General features: G+C 36.0%; 1 protein-coding gene across 2 annotated transcripts in view; it reads left to right on the top strand.

Annotated features, from left to right (window-relative positions):
• Nucleotides 1-15,053, top strand: part of SYT14 (synaptotagmin 14) — a 195,009-nt gene extending 179,956 nt beyond the window's left edge. Inside the window, exons 7-9 of one of the 2 annotated variants that reach the window (XM_059414052.1) lie at nt 10,389-10,578; nt 13,128-13,184; nt 14,425-15,053. In XM_059414052.1, coding sequence (XP_059270035.1) covers nt 10,389-10,578; nt 13,128-13,184; nt 14,425-14,738 — 561 coding nt within the window. In that variant the 3' untranslated portion in view covers nt 14,739-15,053. The remainder of the gene's footprint in view (nt 1-10,388; nt 10,579-13,127; nt 13,185-14,424) is intronic. The other variant, XM_059414050.1, reaches the window with a different exon arrangement.
• The last annotated feature ends 1,167 nt before the right edge of the window (nt 15,054-16,220 follow it).

Here is a 16,220-nt window from a genome sequence, read left to right as displayed (position 1 = left end):
TAAACAATGAATTCTGGAACACTGAAAAGGAATTAAAAAAACAAATAAAAATGTTTTAAAAATAAATTTTTTAAAAAGAATTGGGTTAAATATGTACGTTGCTTTTGGTAGTATAGACATTTTAACAATATTTGTTACTCCAATCCATGAGCATGTCTTTCCATTTCTCTGTGTCATCTTCAATTTCTTTCATCAGTGTTTTATAGTTTTCAGAGTACAGAATACACCTTTTGTTAGGTTTATTCCTAGGTATCTTACTGTTTTTGGAGCAATAATAAATGGGATTGAGTCCTTAATTTCTTTTTCTGCTGCCTCATTATTGGGGTATAGAAATGTAATAGATTTCTATACATTGGTTTTGTATCCTGCAACTTTACTGAATTTGTTTACCAGTTCTAGCAGTTTTTTGGTGAAGTCTTTCAGGTTTTCAATATATGGTATCAAGTCATCTGCAAGTAGTGAGTTTTATTTCTTCCTTACTGATTAAAATGCCTTTTATTTCTTTATGTTGTCTGATTGCAATGGGTAGGACTTCCAGTATCTATGTTGAATAAAAGTGGTGAGAATGGACATCCTATCCTTTTTCTGACCACACGGGAAAAGCTCTCTTTCCCCACTGAGGGTTATATTAGATGTGGGTTTTTCATAGGTGGCCTTTATTATATTGAGGTACCTCCCTGAAAAGCTCCTTTGTTGAGGGTTTTTATCATGAATGGATGTTGTATTTTGTCAAGTGCTTTTTCTGAGTATATTGAAATGATCATCTGGTTCTTATCCTTTCTTTTATTTATTTGATGTATCATGTTGATTCATTTGCAAATATTGAACCACTCTTGCAGGAATAAATCCCACTTGATCATGGTGAATAAATTTTTTTAATGTATTGTTGGATTCAGTTTACTAATATTTTCTTTTTTTTAATTATTTTTATTAACATATGTATTATTTGCCCCAGAGGTACAGGTCTGTGAATCAGCAGGCTTACACATTTCACACACTCACCATAGCACATACCCTCCCCGATGTCCCTAACCCAGCCACCCTAGCCCTACTCCCTACCCGCCCCCAACCCTCAGTTTGTTTTGTGAGATTAAGAGTCTCTTATGGCTTGTCTCCCTCCCGATCCCATCTTTCTTGAGAATTTTTGCTTCTGTGTTCATCAGGGATATTGGCCTGTCATTCTCTTTTTTAGTAGTGTCTTTATCTGCTTTTGCACCAGGGTGATGCTGTCCTTACAGAATTAATTTGGAAGTTTTCCTTCCTTTTCTGTTGTTTTAGAATAGTTTGAGAAAAATCGGTATTAACTCTTCTTTAAATGTTTGGTAGAATTTGCCTGCGAGGCCATCTGGTCCTGGACATTTGTTTAGTGGAGTTTTTGATTACTGATTCATTCCTTTGCTCGTTATCAGTCTCTTCAAGTTTTCTATTTCTTCCTATTTCAGTTCTGGTAGTTTATATGTTTCTAGGAATTTATCTGTTTCTTCTAGGCTGTCAAATTTGTTGGCATATAGTTTTTCATAATATTCTCATAATTGTATTTCTGTGGTGTTAGATGTTATTTCTCTTCTGTTGTTTGTGATTTTATTTATTTGGGTCCTTTTCTTTTCTTCTTGATAAGTCTGGCTAGAGATTTATCAATTTTACTCATTTTTTTTCAAAGAACCAGCTCCTGGTTTCAAAGACCTGTTCTATTGTGTTTTTTTTTTTCTTTTTTCTCTCTTTTTTTTTTTTTTTTTTTTTTTTTTTTTTTTTCCTTAGCACAAGTAGGCAGAGCAGCAGCAGGGAGAGGGAGAAGCAGACTCCTTACTGAGCAGGGAGCCCAATGCGAGGCTTGATCCCAAGACCTTGGGATCATGACCTGAACTGAAGGCAGCTGCTTAACTGACTGAGCCACCCAGGAAGCCCTATTGTTTCTTTATCATTTATATCTGCTCTAGTCTTTATTATTTCCTTCCTTCTCAATCAAGAGTTAGGCACTTAACTGACTGAGTCAGTCAGGTGCCCCTTGTGGAAATTTTAAAATCATAAGGAAAATAACTCTAGGAAAACAAACTTGGAAACTTTTTGGAATGAGCAATTTTCTTGAAAAATGAAAATTCCTAAGAAGAGATTTAGGGATCATAGAAAACATGAAAAGACTTAATATCATTAAGAAATTCAATCAGTAGTCATAAAGATTCTCATTTAAAAAAAAAAAAAAGAAAAAAAAGATGGTTGAATTTCAGAGGCAAGTTTTACCCAACTCTACCCAACTCCAATGCACAAATAACTCTCCCAGAATAATGCCTATTTGATGAAAAACATATATGTGTATGTATATATGTATATGATTACATATGTATATGTGCATAAGTATATATATTTTTGTTGAATTCAACTTAACAATGTCTAATTTGAGATTTCTGCATATATGTTTATAAGTGAGATTGGCTTATAATTTTCTTATGTTCTTCTTGTCTAGTTGGTGTCAAAATTATACAAGTCTCAAAGAGAAGCTGAGTACTTTTCCTTTGTACTCTTTGAAGTAGTGTATATGGCATAGGAGTTACTAGAGAGCATGAGAAAAATCTATGAACTTCATAAGCCAGTCTTACAAACGTATATACAAGAATCTCAAATTAAATATGTTCTTATTGAACACAGCAAGAAAAATAACGTGCATTTATGTGCATTCATGTATATACCTAGATATAGGAACATCTTAATCGAAGCAGTTTTGTGTGACCATTTCTACATGATATTGTAGTGCAATATTGATAATATAAAATATTTTGTTTCTATTTGTTTTACAATTAATATTTCCTCATATATTAAGCTTATCAGTGAGGTAAGTTTTCAGTGTTAATATCAAAAAATCTTTGTGAAAGAGAAAGCAAGAGTTTACTACTCTCTCCTTCACTCTCCATTACCCAACGTGGATGGCAGAGCTGTGCTCCTGGAGTAGACTAACCATCCCTTCCACTGAGCTGTCTTTTCCTCCTCCCTGGCTCTTGCGAGGCTGATAGCTGCAGAGCCAACCTGGCAAAGACCATGAGGGAAGTAGTCACAGCACAAGAGCAGCCCCAGGAGCAGCCCCTCAGTAACGTGGGTGGTCGTCCTCACAGAGGGCCACGCGACGTAGCATCCATACCTTCCCCCTTGTAGCCACAGTTTGCAGATTTTGCTTGGGAGACCAAGCTGCCCCTGTGCTTCTGACGAGGTGACTTTATCCCAGAGCCCCGGAATTAAATCTCATGGGTCCTAACACATAAGTTCTGGAGTTTTGCTTGAAGAGGTCAGCATGCTGTCTCCCTCTTTCCTACGGCTCTCAGGACTGCTAAAAACGATCTGGCAACTAGGAAGGAAGAGTCTACCTGAAAATAAAGCCAAATTTGGGAAACACACCTGCAAAATGGACAAAGAAAACTCATATCTAGAGACCTGGGTTAAGATGTGGGTCGGTGAGTCCCTGAGGCTCCTCTTGACTCGCTGTTGGTTACAGAAGCCAGTGCACTCCCTTGAGCTGCTTAAGCTAGTGAAAGCCGGAGGTTCTGCCACAGGCAACGGAAAGGATCCCGCTTCCAACACTACTTGAAATTTAAGTTCTCCACCCATCCCCAGCTCCCTTATTAGTTATCCTTTGGGGTCACTCAGTAGCTCTACCCCTACTCAGACACAGAATGCTTCTCCTTCACCCTGGACTAGGGTTGGAGTGGGGCACGATTTGGAGCAGTTATGCTGTTCTTGCTTTCTCTTCCCTGAAATGGCCTCTGGTTATCCCTTCCTTCCCTAGCTGGTAGCAATTGAGACCTTGGGGCTGGGAAGGGGCCCCGAGGAAAGGAAGCGATGACACCATGTGGCAGTTCCAACACCGCAGCAGTGACCTCCCTCTTGTCACACTGCAGCACCCACTGCGTCCTCGTCGTCCTGTTTCCAGGAAAGTGTAAAAAGCATTTCATGTGTAAATTACATCAAAAACCAGAGAATATCTTCCAGCCACCGTGAAAATAAATTCAACAAACTATTCAAATTTATAGTAATTATCATTGCACAGCTCAGCAGTTTCACCTTAAAAATACTGACTCTAAGTGGTTACAAGTAAGGTAGAATCAATTTAGTATTAATAAAAAGCCCAGTACATTTCCTTAATAGGAATTATGTCATATTTTTAATCTTACAGGTTTTTTCCTCTCTATTTGCAAGTTCCCACCACCAAATTTTAACCTATTAATACAATTAAGGACATGGAGTGGGTGTCATAAACACAAAGTCTGCTTATGGTAAACATTATATAGAGTTTACTCATTTCTCTGAAAAATTCAATAGACTTCTTTCTACTTTCACAGAATTGCTTATAATCCTCCACCCTAGGGCAGAGGACTCAGGAGGGAGGAGAGGAAATATTAAAAAGATAAAAGAAAAAAAAGACTGTGTTAGATGGAAAGAAGATACACTTTTCCTTTGGGAAGCCTGTGGGACTATTCCTTTAAGTAGACCTAATTATGATTGGGATTTGTTTGACTTTGGGTTAATCACCTGCAGTTACTGCAACCTAGGTGAGCCCCAGTTACAAATTAATGATGGGTTCTGCAGAGAGAGGAGACATTCCCGAGTATACACCAAATGGATCAGCATGCCCTGAGGAACAGTCAGAGGAAAGACGCCACTGGGGTATCTAGGATCTGTATTTAATTTGCCTTTCCTGCCATTAATCTATTTATATAGTTATTCCACACTGTTTCTGTTGTGCTCTCCTAGCTCCTTGGAATGCCACACCCATGCCAGCCTCGCAGGGACTGTGGGAAGGACAAGAGCCAGGCACTTTTTCTAAGGGGCCAGAGAAATTCACAATGAATTCCTTTAGACAATAGTGTTTCCGTGTTGCGTGTTTTTTGTGTTTTGTTTTCCTCTTAAACACTACTATATTTCATCAGGGCTTCCTGAAATAGAATGTGATCATCAAGGATCGTATCACTCTTGCTTTTTTGTTGGGCTCAGAGACAAGGACATTTCTTGCAGCAGTGAAGTGAGGACAGAAGTTGGCTGTTTTCCCTCAGAAGCAAGAAAGGTCTTTCTCAGGACTTTCTTGGTACATCACTTTGTGGCTCAAAATAGGCAATATGACCTCTGTGTTAGTAAGAAAATATTAGATTCCTGTGTTATTATCTGATAGTAGGTTAATGTGAAAAATACTATATTATGAAAAATGTATTCCACAATATCCTAACAGATGCTGCTAGTATAATAGCCTAATGTAGCAAATGCACCAAATGTGCCTGAGCATGTTTTTGACACTATTTTCATAAGTGATGATATATCCTAATTGAAACTTACTAAAATTATGTTTTCTCCTCCAACTGTCATGAAAACATACCAAACTATGTGTTTTGTGTACCCATGATTTAGGAATATAAGATGTATATTCCCTTTGGCTTTCTCCTCTGTGATTTAGAATTAGATCTGAAAATATGAGATTTTGTCTCTCTGAATACCAGTCCAGGGGGTTAATTCTGTTCCCAGGTATACATTAATTATCCTTAATCACTTAAAAAGCCAACTGTAAATGCAAAGATTTGTAGAAAACATTTTTAGACTTTTTTTAAATTTGAAAAATCTACATCTAAAATGTTTTAAATCTAAAAATGCATTATAGAAGATAGTGTTATCTTTTTTTTTTAAACTTGTGGAGATAATTCCCTTAGGAATCTCCAGAGAAAGTTCTAAATATTTCTTTTTATCACCATACATTAATCTGTGCGTATATTGTATCCTAGTATTAGGTAATCCCTTCAGTAAGCCTTTTATCTTTTGAGATCCAACACACATTAGAAAAGTATGGAAAACAGGGGCACCTGGGTGGCTGTTTGTTAAGCAACTGTCTCATGTCATAATCCTGGGGTCCTGGGATCGAGTCTCACATCAGGCTCCCAGCTCAGCAGGCTGTCTGCTTCTCCCTCTCCCTAGGTCACTTCCTCTGCTTGTGCCTTCTCTCTCTCTCTCAAATAAATAAATAAAATATTTAAAAAAAAAAAGTATGAAAAACAAAAAAAGTACAACCCATGTAACCACAATCCAGGTCAAGAAATAAAACGTTACCAATACCCCCAGACACCCCCATCATGCCCTTCCCAATCACTGAACCTTCTCTCCCCACCCCTAGAGTTAACCACAATTTTGACTTTTACATCGATCCCTTTCTTGCTTGATTTACAGTTTTACCACCTATTCATGCGTTTGAAATACTGTGATTTAGTTCTCTCTGGTCTTTGGGTTTTAGCTTGGGGTTTTTCTGTGGTTGCTTTTTTTGAAATTGACATAAATGGAGTTAATACAGCCGAGTGTCATTTTAGGTTCAACATTTTTCGCTCAAGTCATGTCCGTAAATGTAGTTCTAATTAGTTTTCATTGCTCTGGAGTGTGTATAGTATCAATGCTGTATTACATGAACTCACCCAAATTTATTTATCCATTCTGCTCTCTGGGGCTCTTGGGAGCAAAGCTGCTACGGACATTCTTTTGCATGTCTTTTGATAAACATCGCACATATTTCTGATATGGTATATACTGGTCATAAGGTATGTGTGTTTTTTTTAACATTTTTAAAAACCATATTGCTTTACCATCAGAGGGCCCATAAACATTCCCATTGCTCTGTGTCCTAGCCACATGATTGTTTCAGCCTGTATGTTGTGTAAGGATACCTACATACCTGCATTTCCATTTCTCTCATTACTAATAAAGTTGAACGACATTTCATATATTTATTGGCTATTCTGTAAAGTTGCTGGTTCAAGTGTCTGGGACTTTTTATATTGTGTTGTCTTTTTTCTTGTTTGATTTCTAAGTGTTCTTTACATATTCTGGATTTGAGCTGATTGCAGTATATGTGTCGTAGACCTCTCTCACACCCAGTTGTTTGCCTTTTCACCATCCTAAAGATTCTGCTGAATCTCAGAAATTCTTAATTTTAATGTTTTCAGATTCACCAAGCTTTTCTTTTCTTTTTTTTTAAGATTTTATTTACTTATTTGACAGACAGAGACCACAAGTACAGAGAGGCAGGCAGAGAGAGAAGGGGAAGCAGGTTCCCCGCTGAAGAGAGAGCTGGACGTGGGGCTTGATCCCAGGATGCTGGGATCATGACCTGAGCCGAAGGCAGAGGCTTTAATGCAGTGAGTCACCCAGGTGCCCCATCAAGGTTTCCTTTATGATTAATACTTTTCTGTCCCTTTTAGGAAGTCTTTCCCTACCCTAAGATCATGAATATAATCCCCAGTGTTAACCTATGAATTTATCATTTTGCTTTTTATATTTAAATTCAGAATTGACTTTTGGTATGTTTTGAGGTAAGGGGTTGATTTTCATTTATTTCTGGATGGAGAACCAATTGTCTTCGCATTATTCATTAAAAAGATGATCCTTTCCCCACTGCTTTATGCTTCCACCCTTGTTGTAAATTGAGTGTCTGTTACACCTAGGTTAATTTGTGGGCTTTCTATTCTGTTAGTGTATTTTACATTGTTTCTGTCACATTGTCTTAAATAATGTAACTTTGTGATAAATTTTGATGCTCAGTAGAACAGGGCATTCTATTGTGGTTTTTTTATTTCATTTTATTTTATTGTGGTAAGAACATTGAACATGATATCTATTCTTTAACAAATGTCTAAGTGTAAAATACAATATTATTAATTACAGGCACACACGGTACAGCAGATCTCTAGAACTTGTTCATCTTCTATAACTGTAACCATGTACTCCTTGAACAGCAATTCCCTGTTTCCCCTACCCCCACCCTTTGGCAGCCAACATTCTGCTCTCTGCGTCTTGCAAGTGTGGCTATTTTAGAGATCTCATTTAAGTGGAATCATGCAGTATTTGTCTGTGCCTGGCTTATTTCACTCAGCATCACGTCCTCCAGGTTCAACCATGTTGTCACATATGGCAGGATTTCCTTCTTTTTTAAGGCTGAATAGTACTGCGTTGTATGTATAGACCACGAGCACTTCGGGATTAGCCTGTCAGGCTCCACAGAGAAACCCTTTGAGATTTCGACTGTTGAGATTTCGACTGTTACTGCATTTAATCCTTAGGCCAGTTTGGCGAGAATGTTACAAAATTGGGCTTTCTGATACATTACCATAGTACATCTGTGTAGCACTTCTCAGTTTACCTGTATTCATAGTTTTCTATGTAAAGACCTCAAGTATCATTTGTACATTTATTCCTAGATATTTGATATCTTATGCTCTAATAAATGCTAATTTATATTTTTTTTTCAATTTTTATTTTAAGTTGGCTCCACACCCAGCAAGGGGCTTGAACTCACGACTCTGAGACCTGGAGTCGTACACTCTATCAACTAAGCCAGCCAGACACCCCTAAGTGCTGTTTTTGAATAAATTTTATTTTCAGATTTATTGCTGATATATAGCAATGTATGGACTTAAAAGTTTTACTTTTGTATGTAACTGTAATTCATCTGAGGAGTTTTTTAGATTTCTTTTGTACCTAATTACATAACCTACACATAAGTACAGTTTTATCTCCTTCCCTTCCAAATCATTATATATTTTATTGCATTGCATTGCATTGCATTTAGTAAGGCAAGGACTTTGACTAGCTGGAATTGCCACTGCAGTATTGATTAGAAGTAGTCAAGTTGGCACTGTTTGTCACATCCCCAATTTCAAAGGGGAAACATTCAAAAGAATTTCTTTTAAGTATGAAGTTACACATTGCTAGATATGGTTTGCCAATCATTTAATTTAGGGTTTTAAATCAAAGCTCATGAATAAGAAAATTCTGTAATTTTTTTTATAATGTTGTCAGGCTTTGGCTAGATTCTTAAAGTGCACTGGAGAGTGTTTCCTCTTTCCCTACTATCTGGAAGAGTGTTCATAAAACTAACAGTATTCATTAGAATTCACGAGTGAAGGGGTGCCTGGGTGGCTCAGGGGGTTAGAATTCACCAGTGAAGCCCTCTAGCTGAAGTTTTTGGGTTTTATATTTTGTTTGTTTTGGAAAGATTTTTAATTATGAATTAAATCTCTTCAGTAACCCTGTTCAGATATTCCATTTCTTCTTGTGTGCATCTTCGCTCGTTGCAGTTTTCTAGGAATCTGTCCATTTCATCAGAATTTCAAATGTGTTGGAAGAAAGTTGTTTTTACTATCCTTTTATGTTTTTGTGGTCTATAGCATACGTGGTGATGTCTCCTTTTTCATTCCTGATATTTGTTACTCATGTCTTCTCAAATTGGACTCTCTAACATTTATTTATTTTTATTACTCTTTTCAGATAGTTTGTTTTCATTATCATTTATTTACCATGAGTATTTCCAAATATATAGGCATTGTTTTCTTTATTAGAAGCTAGTTTTGATTTCTAGCTGATTAAAAGACCTATTCTGAATGACTTCTGCCATTTGAAAATCTTTGCTATTTGCTTTATTTTTGTGAATAGTTTTATGAAAATACCACTATGTGTTTGAGAAGATGTGTATTTCATAGTTGTTGGGTATGGTGCTCTACATATTACCATTAGGTCAGTTTTGCTTATTGTGATATTCGAATCTTCTACATATTTACTGTATTTATTTGTCTGGTCTGTTAGAGAAAGAAAGGAGGCTAAAGTCATCCCCCCCATTAGTCAACTAATTGTTGTAGATTTGCCTATTTCTCTTTCTGGTTCTGGCAATTTCTGCTTTCTATATTTTGAGCCCATGTTACTAAAAACATGGAAATTCGGGGGTATTTTATCTTCCTGGTAAATTGAAAGTTCAAACTGAGTTTACCTCTTTGTCTCTAGTAATGGTTATTGCCTTAAAGCTAAACTTGACTGGTATTATTGTAGCTACACTTTTCTTTTGGTTATTATTTGCATGATAAATTATATCCCACCCTTTCCAACTTTCTGTTTCTCAGTGTTCTACACACTGACTTTTAAATAACAGATAGTTTTGTTTATTTAATCAGAGTTTACCAATCTTCATCATTAAAAACACAGTGAAGACATTTACACTTATTGTAATTGAGTCTGAGTCCATGTCAGTCTTTAAAGGTTATTAAGGTTATTAAGTCTTTAAACAACAATTTTGCACATTTCAAAAATAGCTCATTAACACCTATGAGTTTAAGAAATTTATCCTCTCTGATTTGTATACAAATGTGTAGGTATTTGTGAAATCTTCTCATATCCTATTATTTCTTTGACTGCTGTATAATGAAAAGAGATCCAGGGACTAAAATACACTAAGAACAACATATCTAATTTAGCACTTTGGGAATTTTGCCTGCAGCTCTTGTCTTTATTGTGATTTACCTAATTCCAATAACACAGAATTAACAATGTATCTCTTAATATATCACTTTTACAAAATACTATAAAGACTTCATTCTTGATTGCAGGGCTGTGATTCCCAAATGAGTGTGTCAGAAATGTCCTGTAGTGAAAGTACATCCTCATGTCAGTCTCTTGAACATGGCTCCGTTCCAGAAATTCTCATTGGCCTGCTTTATAATGCCACCACTGGAAGACTATCAGCTGAAGTGATAAAAGGCAGCCACTTCAAAAATTTGGCAGCAAACAGACCACCCAGTGAGTGAAAAAAAATTTTTTTTAATGCTTATGTTTTCTGCACTTATGGGACTCTCAGTGTTAGGGGCCTCAATCCTATCATTTAGTCTGAACCGATCAAAATGAAATGGTATAATCATCAGCTAATCTGTTTCATGTTTTCTATTTCCAGTCATTTGGGAAGTAGAAAAATTTGAAATTCAAAGTATTAATTGTAAGGTGACAAGATTTTTAATTTTTCATAGTATCTGCCAAATAAATTATCCCTATCATAGCCGTTATCTTCCAATGGTAGAAAAAGTTAGAGGATTTTTTAAAGTTAGTCCTACTCTACAGATATGGTCAGGAATATGTAGAGCTATTGGTATCAACAGAAGAATGATGTGGTGTTTTCAGTCTGCATGCAGTACTATGAACTAATGCAGTAATTCTCTTTTCTCCAATAAGAATTTAAGAAGAAACTGTTTCTTCACATTTTTTTCTCCTTTAATATTATAAATTAGTACTGCCAGCAGAGTCTCTTCTTAAATGGCTTGGCTTTGCCTTTACCAGGACAAACAAAATAAGAAATAGTTTGATATTTCCCCTAGGTGCGAAGAGAGGAAAGCAAGATGGCGTACCCGTGCCCTGGTCTATATGCCTGTCACTCCTCCCTCCTTAACCCTCTTCCTGCTCCTGAGGATGGAGGCAATTATGGGATTGCAGAGAGAGTGTTCCTCAGTAAACCTCCAAAACCGTTTGTCAATCTCTGTGGAAATAAGTCGGGAACATAACAGCTTCTTTATACTTCTCTGAAATTAAGGCTGTTAGTGCCCTAAGCTCAAAATTTGAAAGGAAATCTTGAATGGTAATGGCCACCTTAAGTTTGCTCAAAGATTTCTCACAGAATCTTTTACTCTGAGTCTCAAATAATTATTGGAGTGGAAACTTTTTCCTCCCTTGAATTAAGTTAATTCATTTACCTCCAGATGTCCTCCACATTGTCTTTTTAATTCAAGTGAAAAGTCACAAAAATATAGCTAAGTATATAATGGAAACCTAAGTAATAATGGAAACCTTATGAAATGTATCTTACAGGTATTATGAAATGTATTATGAAATGTATCTATTCCTGAATTAAAAATCAGAAGGCCAAAATTATGTGTATTTTTCTACCCTTGGATGAGTAACCTAACTCCCCTGAGTCTGTTTCCTCGTATGTAAAGTTGAGGTTGTGTCTGTCACAGGGTAACTGTGAGACTCCAGTCAGGCGAAGGTGCATCAAAGAAGGATGGAATTATTATTGTCCCCTTTCTCCTTTCAGAAGGAAGAATTCAGAGGGAGGAAAGAAGCAATTACTAGAATAAACAGCTTTGGAAATGGGACCTTGGTTCTCTTTATTGATACATACTTAGAATGCAAACTCAAATGGCCTGGGAAGTTACTTACATGAGCAGACTTGGCGGGTGAAAGATACAGAGCGTGAGGCAGTGACAAAGGCAGGGGCGCACACCCTGCCTCAAGACACTCCGATTCGAAACTTCTGAACGCTGTAACAGATCAACAAAATATCATGTGGGGTCACATCCCACCAGCAGCTCTCAGCTTGCCATTCCTGCTTTAGCTAACAGTTTAATTTTTGAACAAATATTTAACTTGAGATGCTAAAAGCCAGCAGAATGGAATGATACACTTGCCTTTCTGTCCTTGCTCAGAACCACTCTGACAAAAACAGAGAAACCAGAACTAAAATGAAGAGAGGGGGTGGAGGCAGGGGGGATGATAAACGGGTTGAGAGATTAGCATTCGCAGCTTAGAGTAGGTGTTTTCAGGTTAAAGAGCAAGTTGGAGAGATTACCATTATTTTAGAATCAGATCTTCAGTATCAGGGTAGTTAATGGTGTTCCCTGGGAGGCAGCTAGTAGGTAAATATAAGTTAACATTAAAATTAATTGTATGAAGAGGAGTATTTATAAAGTAAAATAGAATACAGTTTTATCAGTCTGTCTTATACTGTATATGTTATACAAGATTGTGACCCTTCATATATGCCTAATTCTAGGCTTTGAACTGTGTTATCAACTGAAAAATCCAAAGAAACCATGGGAACATTCAAGAGCAAAAATTTTGATAGTCCTATTTTATTTTGTTTAACTTAATTTTTTATATTACATTGAAAGCAATAGAAGCATTTGAAATATTTAATATTGCATGGAGAGACTTCAAAACTTAGCATAATAGTAGTTTGATAATGACTTTTATTCAGTCTTTTATATAGTCTAATAATTTGCATGATTCTATGTTCAATGTGCTTTAGACCAAGAGGCTATCATTATAAAGATGTTCCCCCTTTAAAGAAGTGTAATTTTTGTTTAAGATTACACAATGACCTTAAAAATTCGCATTCCATGAAATTTACCCAACAACCCTTTTGTTCAACCCCTCTACCTGAATTAAAATGCTAAAGTTTTGTGTTCTTCCAACTCCAGTGAACAGTGTTTCCTCTTTAATTCTAACCTTTGACCCTCTTTCACCCAACAATTGACATCTGGTCATTATTTCTTTTACTGCTTTCCACCCCCTGTTGTCAGATGGACTGTTCTGTTGTCTAAAACACTTGATAGGTGGACAGGTTTATATAATCCGAGGTGAGTTCCTGTAGAGGCTAATTGGATGTTGTCTTTTCATGCAAAAACAAAATACCCTAAAACTTGCCAGCAGTGAAGCTGTCCACCATGTTGGTTTCCAAAAAAATGCACATTTATTATCTGTGGTACTTTAAATAAAACTAACTTAGAATTTATCTCTGATTATGGATGATGGTATTCAGAGTATGTAAAAATAAGCAAAACTTTTTAAATTAAAGGTTTTATTTTTCATGTACTATATTTTGATTCATACAATAGATATTTCATAAGAAATATTGCGATTTTCATTAAAATTAATTGAAATTTTAATATGAAGTACACATGATGGATCACCGTGCTGAAGATCATTTGCATGAGTCTAAAGAACCTGAAAACACAGATGTTTGAAGAGAGGGTTTATCTCCAAAATAATCAGGCAATGAACTATTATGTTTCACTTTGTACACTAAACATTACATCAATTTTTTTTGTAATTCATGAAAATAGTTAAGAATACCATACTTTAAATTTCACATTAAATTCTGCCAAAAAAGAATCCTGTAGTATTTATTTTAACAATCCAAAAAGCACATTAAATGTATTCTTGCATGAAACCCGGAGAAAGTTTTACTTGATTTGCTAAACTTTGAGCCCTTAATGCATTTGGCTTCATTTTGGCCCTTTCAGATGTTTTTAAAATATATTTAAAAACCACATCCATGCAGAGATTTTTTTGACATTTCATCCTAAGCTGTTTTGATGTCATCTTTGCATTCTTGTCTTCTTTTCCTCTTTACCATTTGCCTTCATTTCTATTTGTTTGTTTATTCTTTTTCTCTGAAAACACAGTGGAATGCTTTACAGTGTTGTGGCTAATTGAGCTTGCTAAGTGTTTATTAATGCTATGGTGTCCTGCTTAGTGAAGCTAATTGGGGATGGGGTTGGGCAGGGGTGGTAGTGGGAGGTCAAGGATTGGGGGTGGGAGGGTGTGGAGGAAGGATTATGAGGTATACCTTTAAATTCTAACTATGACGTAGAAATAGTGAGGTTGAGATGTTGTGACCCACAAAAGATTTGCATTCTCTGTCCTTGTCACATTTTATAAGCATCTACATCAAAATGGAATTCACTGAATTTCCATTAAACATGGTATACACCATATCCTTATAAAGACTCAGTGTTCTCAGCAGATGTCACAGGAAAGGTGTTTTGAGTTTGTTTAAAATGATATCTGTGGTATGTTGTTCTTTTTTTCCTGTAGATACGTATGTCAAATTAACTCTCCTGAATTCCATGGGTCAAGAGATGTCCAAATGCAAGACTTCCATCCGCAGAGGGCAGCCTAATCCAGTATACAAGGAAACTTTTGTTTTTCAAGTGGCCCTATTTCAACTTTCTGATGTGACACTCATACTGTCTGTGTATAACAAACGCAGCATGAAAAGGAAAGAGATGATAGGCTGGATTTCTTTAGGTCTCAACAGCTCTGGAGAAGAGGAGCTCAATCACTGGACTGAAATGAAAGAGTCGAAAGGACAGCAAGTGTGTAGATGGCATGCGTTACTAGAGTCATGATGAATAGGATAACTGAGCAATTACAATCCGAGGCAGCATTATCTCTGATTGCAGCATTGCTATTTTTACCTAGTCACCATTAGAAGAGCTGTTCTCTGAAGCGTCATCCTCACCATTCTACCCGAATGCTTTAAGGTCTGTGGAAAGAGCATCTAACACTGACATCAAATGAAGAAACAATGTGTCTCTGGTAGAGCTTCTTGGGGAAATGAGACACTTGCATCATCATTGTTAACAGTCCTCCAGAGCTTTAAGAACGTGCTTTTGGTTTAAAGTTAAGTTTACTTTAGCAAAAGAGTCAGTAATTTCATGGAAAAAAAAATAATAAAAACTGTGATTTTTTTTTCTTTAAATCAGAATTTTTAGTCGCAACACTTTTAGGATTACCCTAAATATTAACCAGGAAACACATATTTTGACTGGCTCATCCCTAGTGTTGGAAATGTTTCTTAATCTGAAAAAGTACATGTCCAGCTCAATCATGAGGCACATCTAATGGTAAAGGGTTTCAATTACACAGAAAATTGTTTTATTTCAGATATTTTCCCTTTGTGCACTTAGTTTCATTGTGCCTCAGTTCTTCTCAATGGCACTCAATTTCAAGTGCAAGCAAGTGTTCATTTTCATAAAGTAATTTTTTTAATATTTATTTTAAAAAAAATCTCATTTCTTCATTTGCCTCTGCTTTCGCCTGATCCAAAGAGACCCAGTCACTGGACTGGTCCCTTGCAAGTCTTTTAGACAGGTTGTACTGTAGAACCACGTAACTTTCTGTTGAAAGCACTTCCTGTATTCTTGTATTCCAATGTAGGAAGCTAATAGAGCAGGACTTTACTTTAAAATTTCTTTCAACAATTGACTCTTTAAAATTGTAGTAGTGTGAAAATACATTTTTTACAAACTAAAAAAATATAATAGATAAGCTATTGAAAATTGAAAACAGCTCAAGTTAAAGAAAATGTTAATTATCTGCTCTGAGAATGGAGTGACCAACACTGCATAAAGCAGGTAGTGTTCTGATAAGAAACTGTTCTCTCTAAATCTTCTTCAGTCTTACTTCAATTTGTACTTGTGATCTAAAGACTCTCCAGTTCTCAGTTTGAATCAAAACATCACGTTAAAAACAGTTCTGAGATTCCTTATGAAATTTCTAGTGACCTGTGACTAGATTTTATGAAACTTACAGATCCGTTCTTCAACGTGACGTCATCCTGTGCCTTTCATGTAAGTTACATTTGCTCATACAGCTTGAAAGTTGTATTTGCAAAATTAGGCCTTCGATTTTTATAAATGTAAAGATTCCTCAGAACAGTGTCACAAGATCTTTATTTCCTCTGAAGTATGTAAAAGTTGTATAATGTGCTAATTTTTTTAAATGGCAAGGCATTTTCATTTGTTGTTTTTATATTTAGGAACTCTTATTAATCAGGAATATTATAAGCTGTTTTCTTTTTAATTTTGCTTCTTACCCAGTATATAATT

The sequence above is a fragment of the Mustela nigripes genome, chromosome 10, assembly GCF_022355385.1.
Source record: "Mustela nigripes isolate SB6536 chromosome 10, MUSNIG.SB6536, whole genome shotgun sequence".
NCBI classification, from domain to species: Eukaryota; Metazoa; Chordata; class Mammalia; order Carnivora; family Mustelidae; genus Mustela; species Mustela nigripes.
Note: the sequence above shows the minus strand (reverse complement) of the source record. Positions and strands in the feature narration are given on the sequence as shown.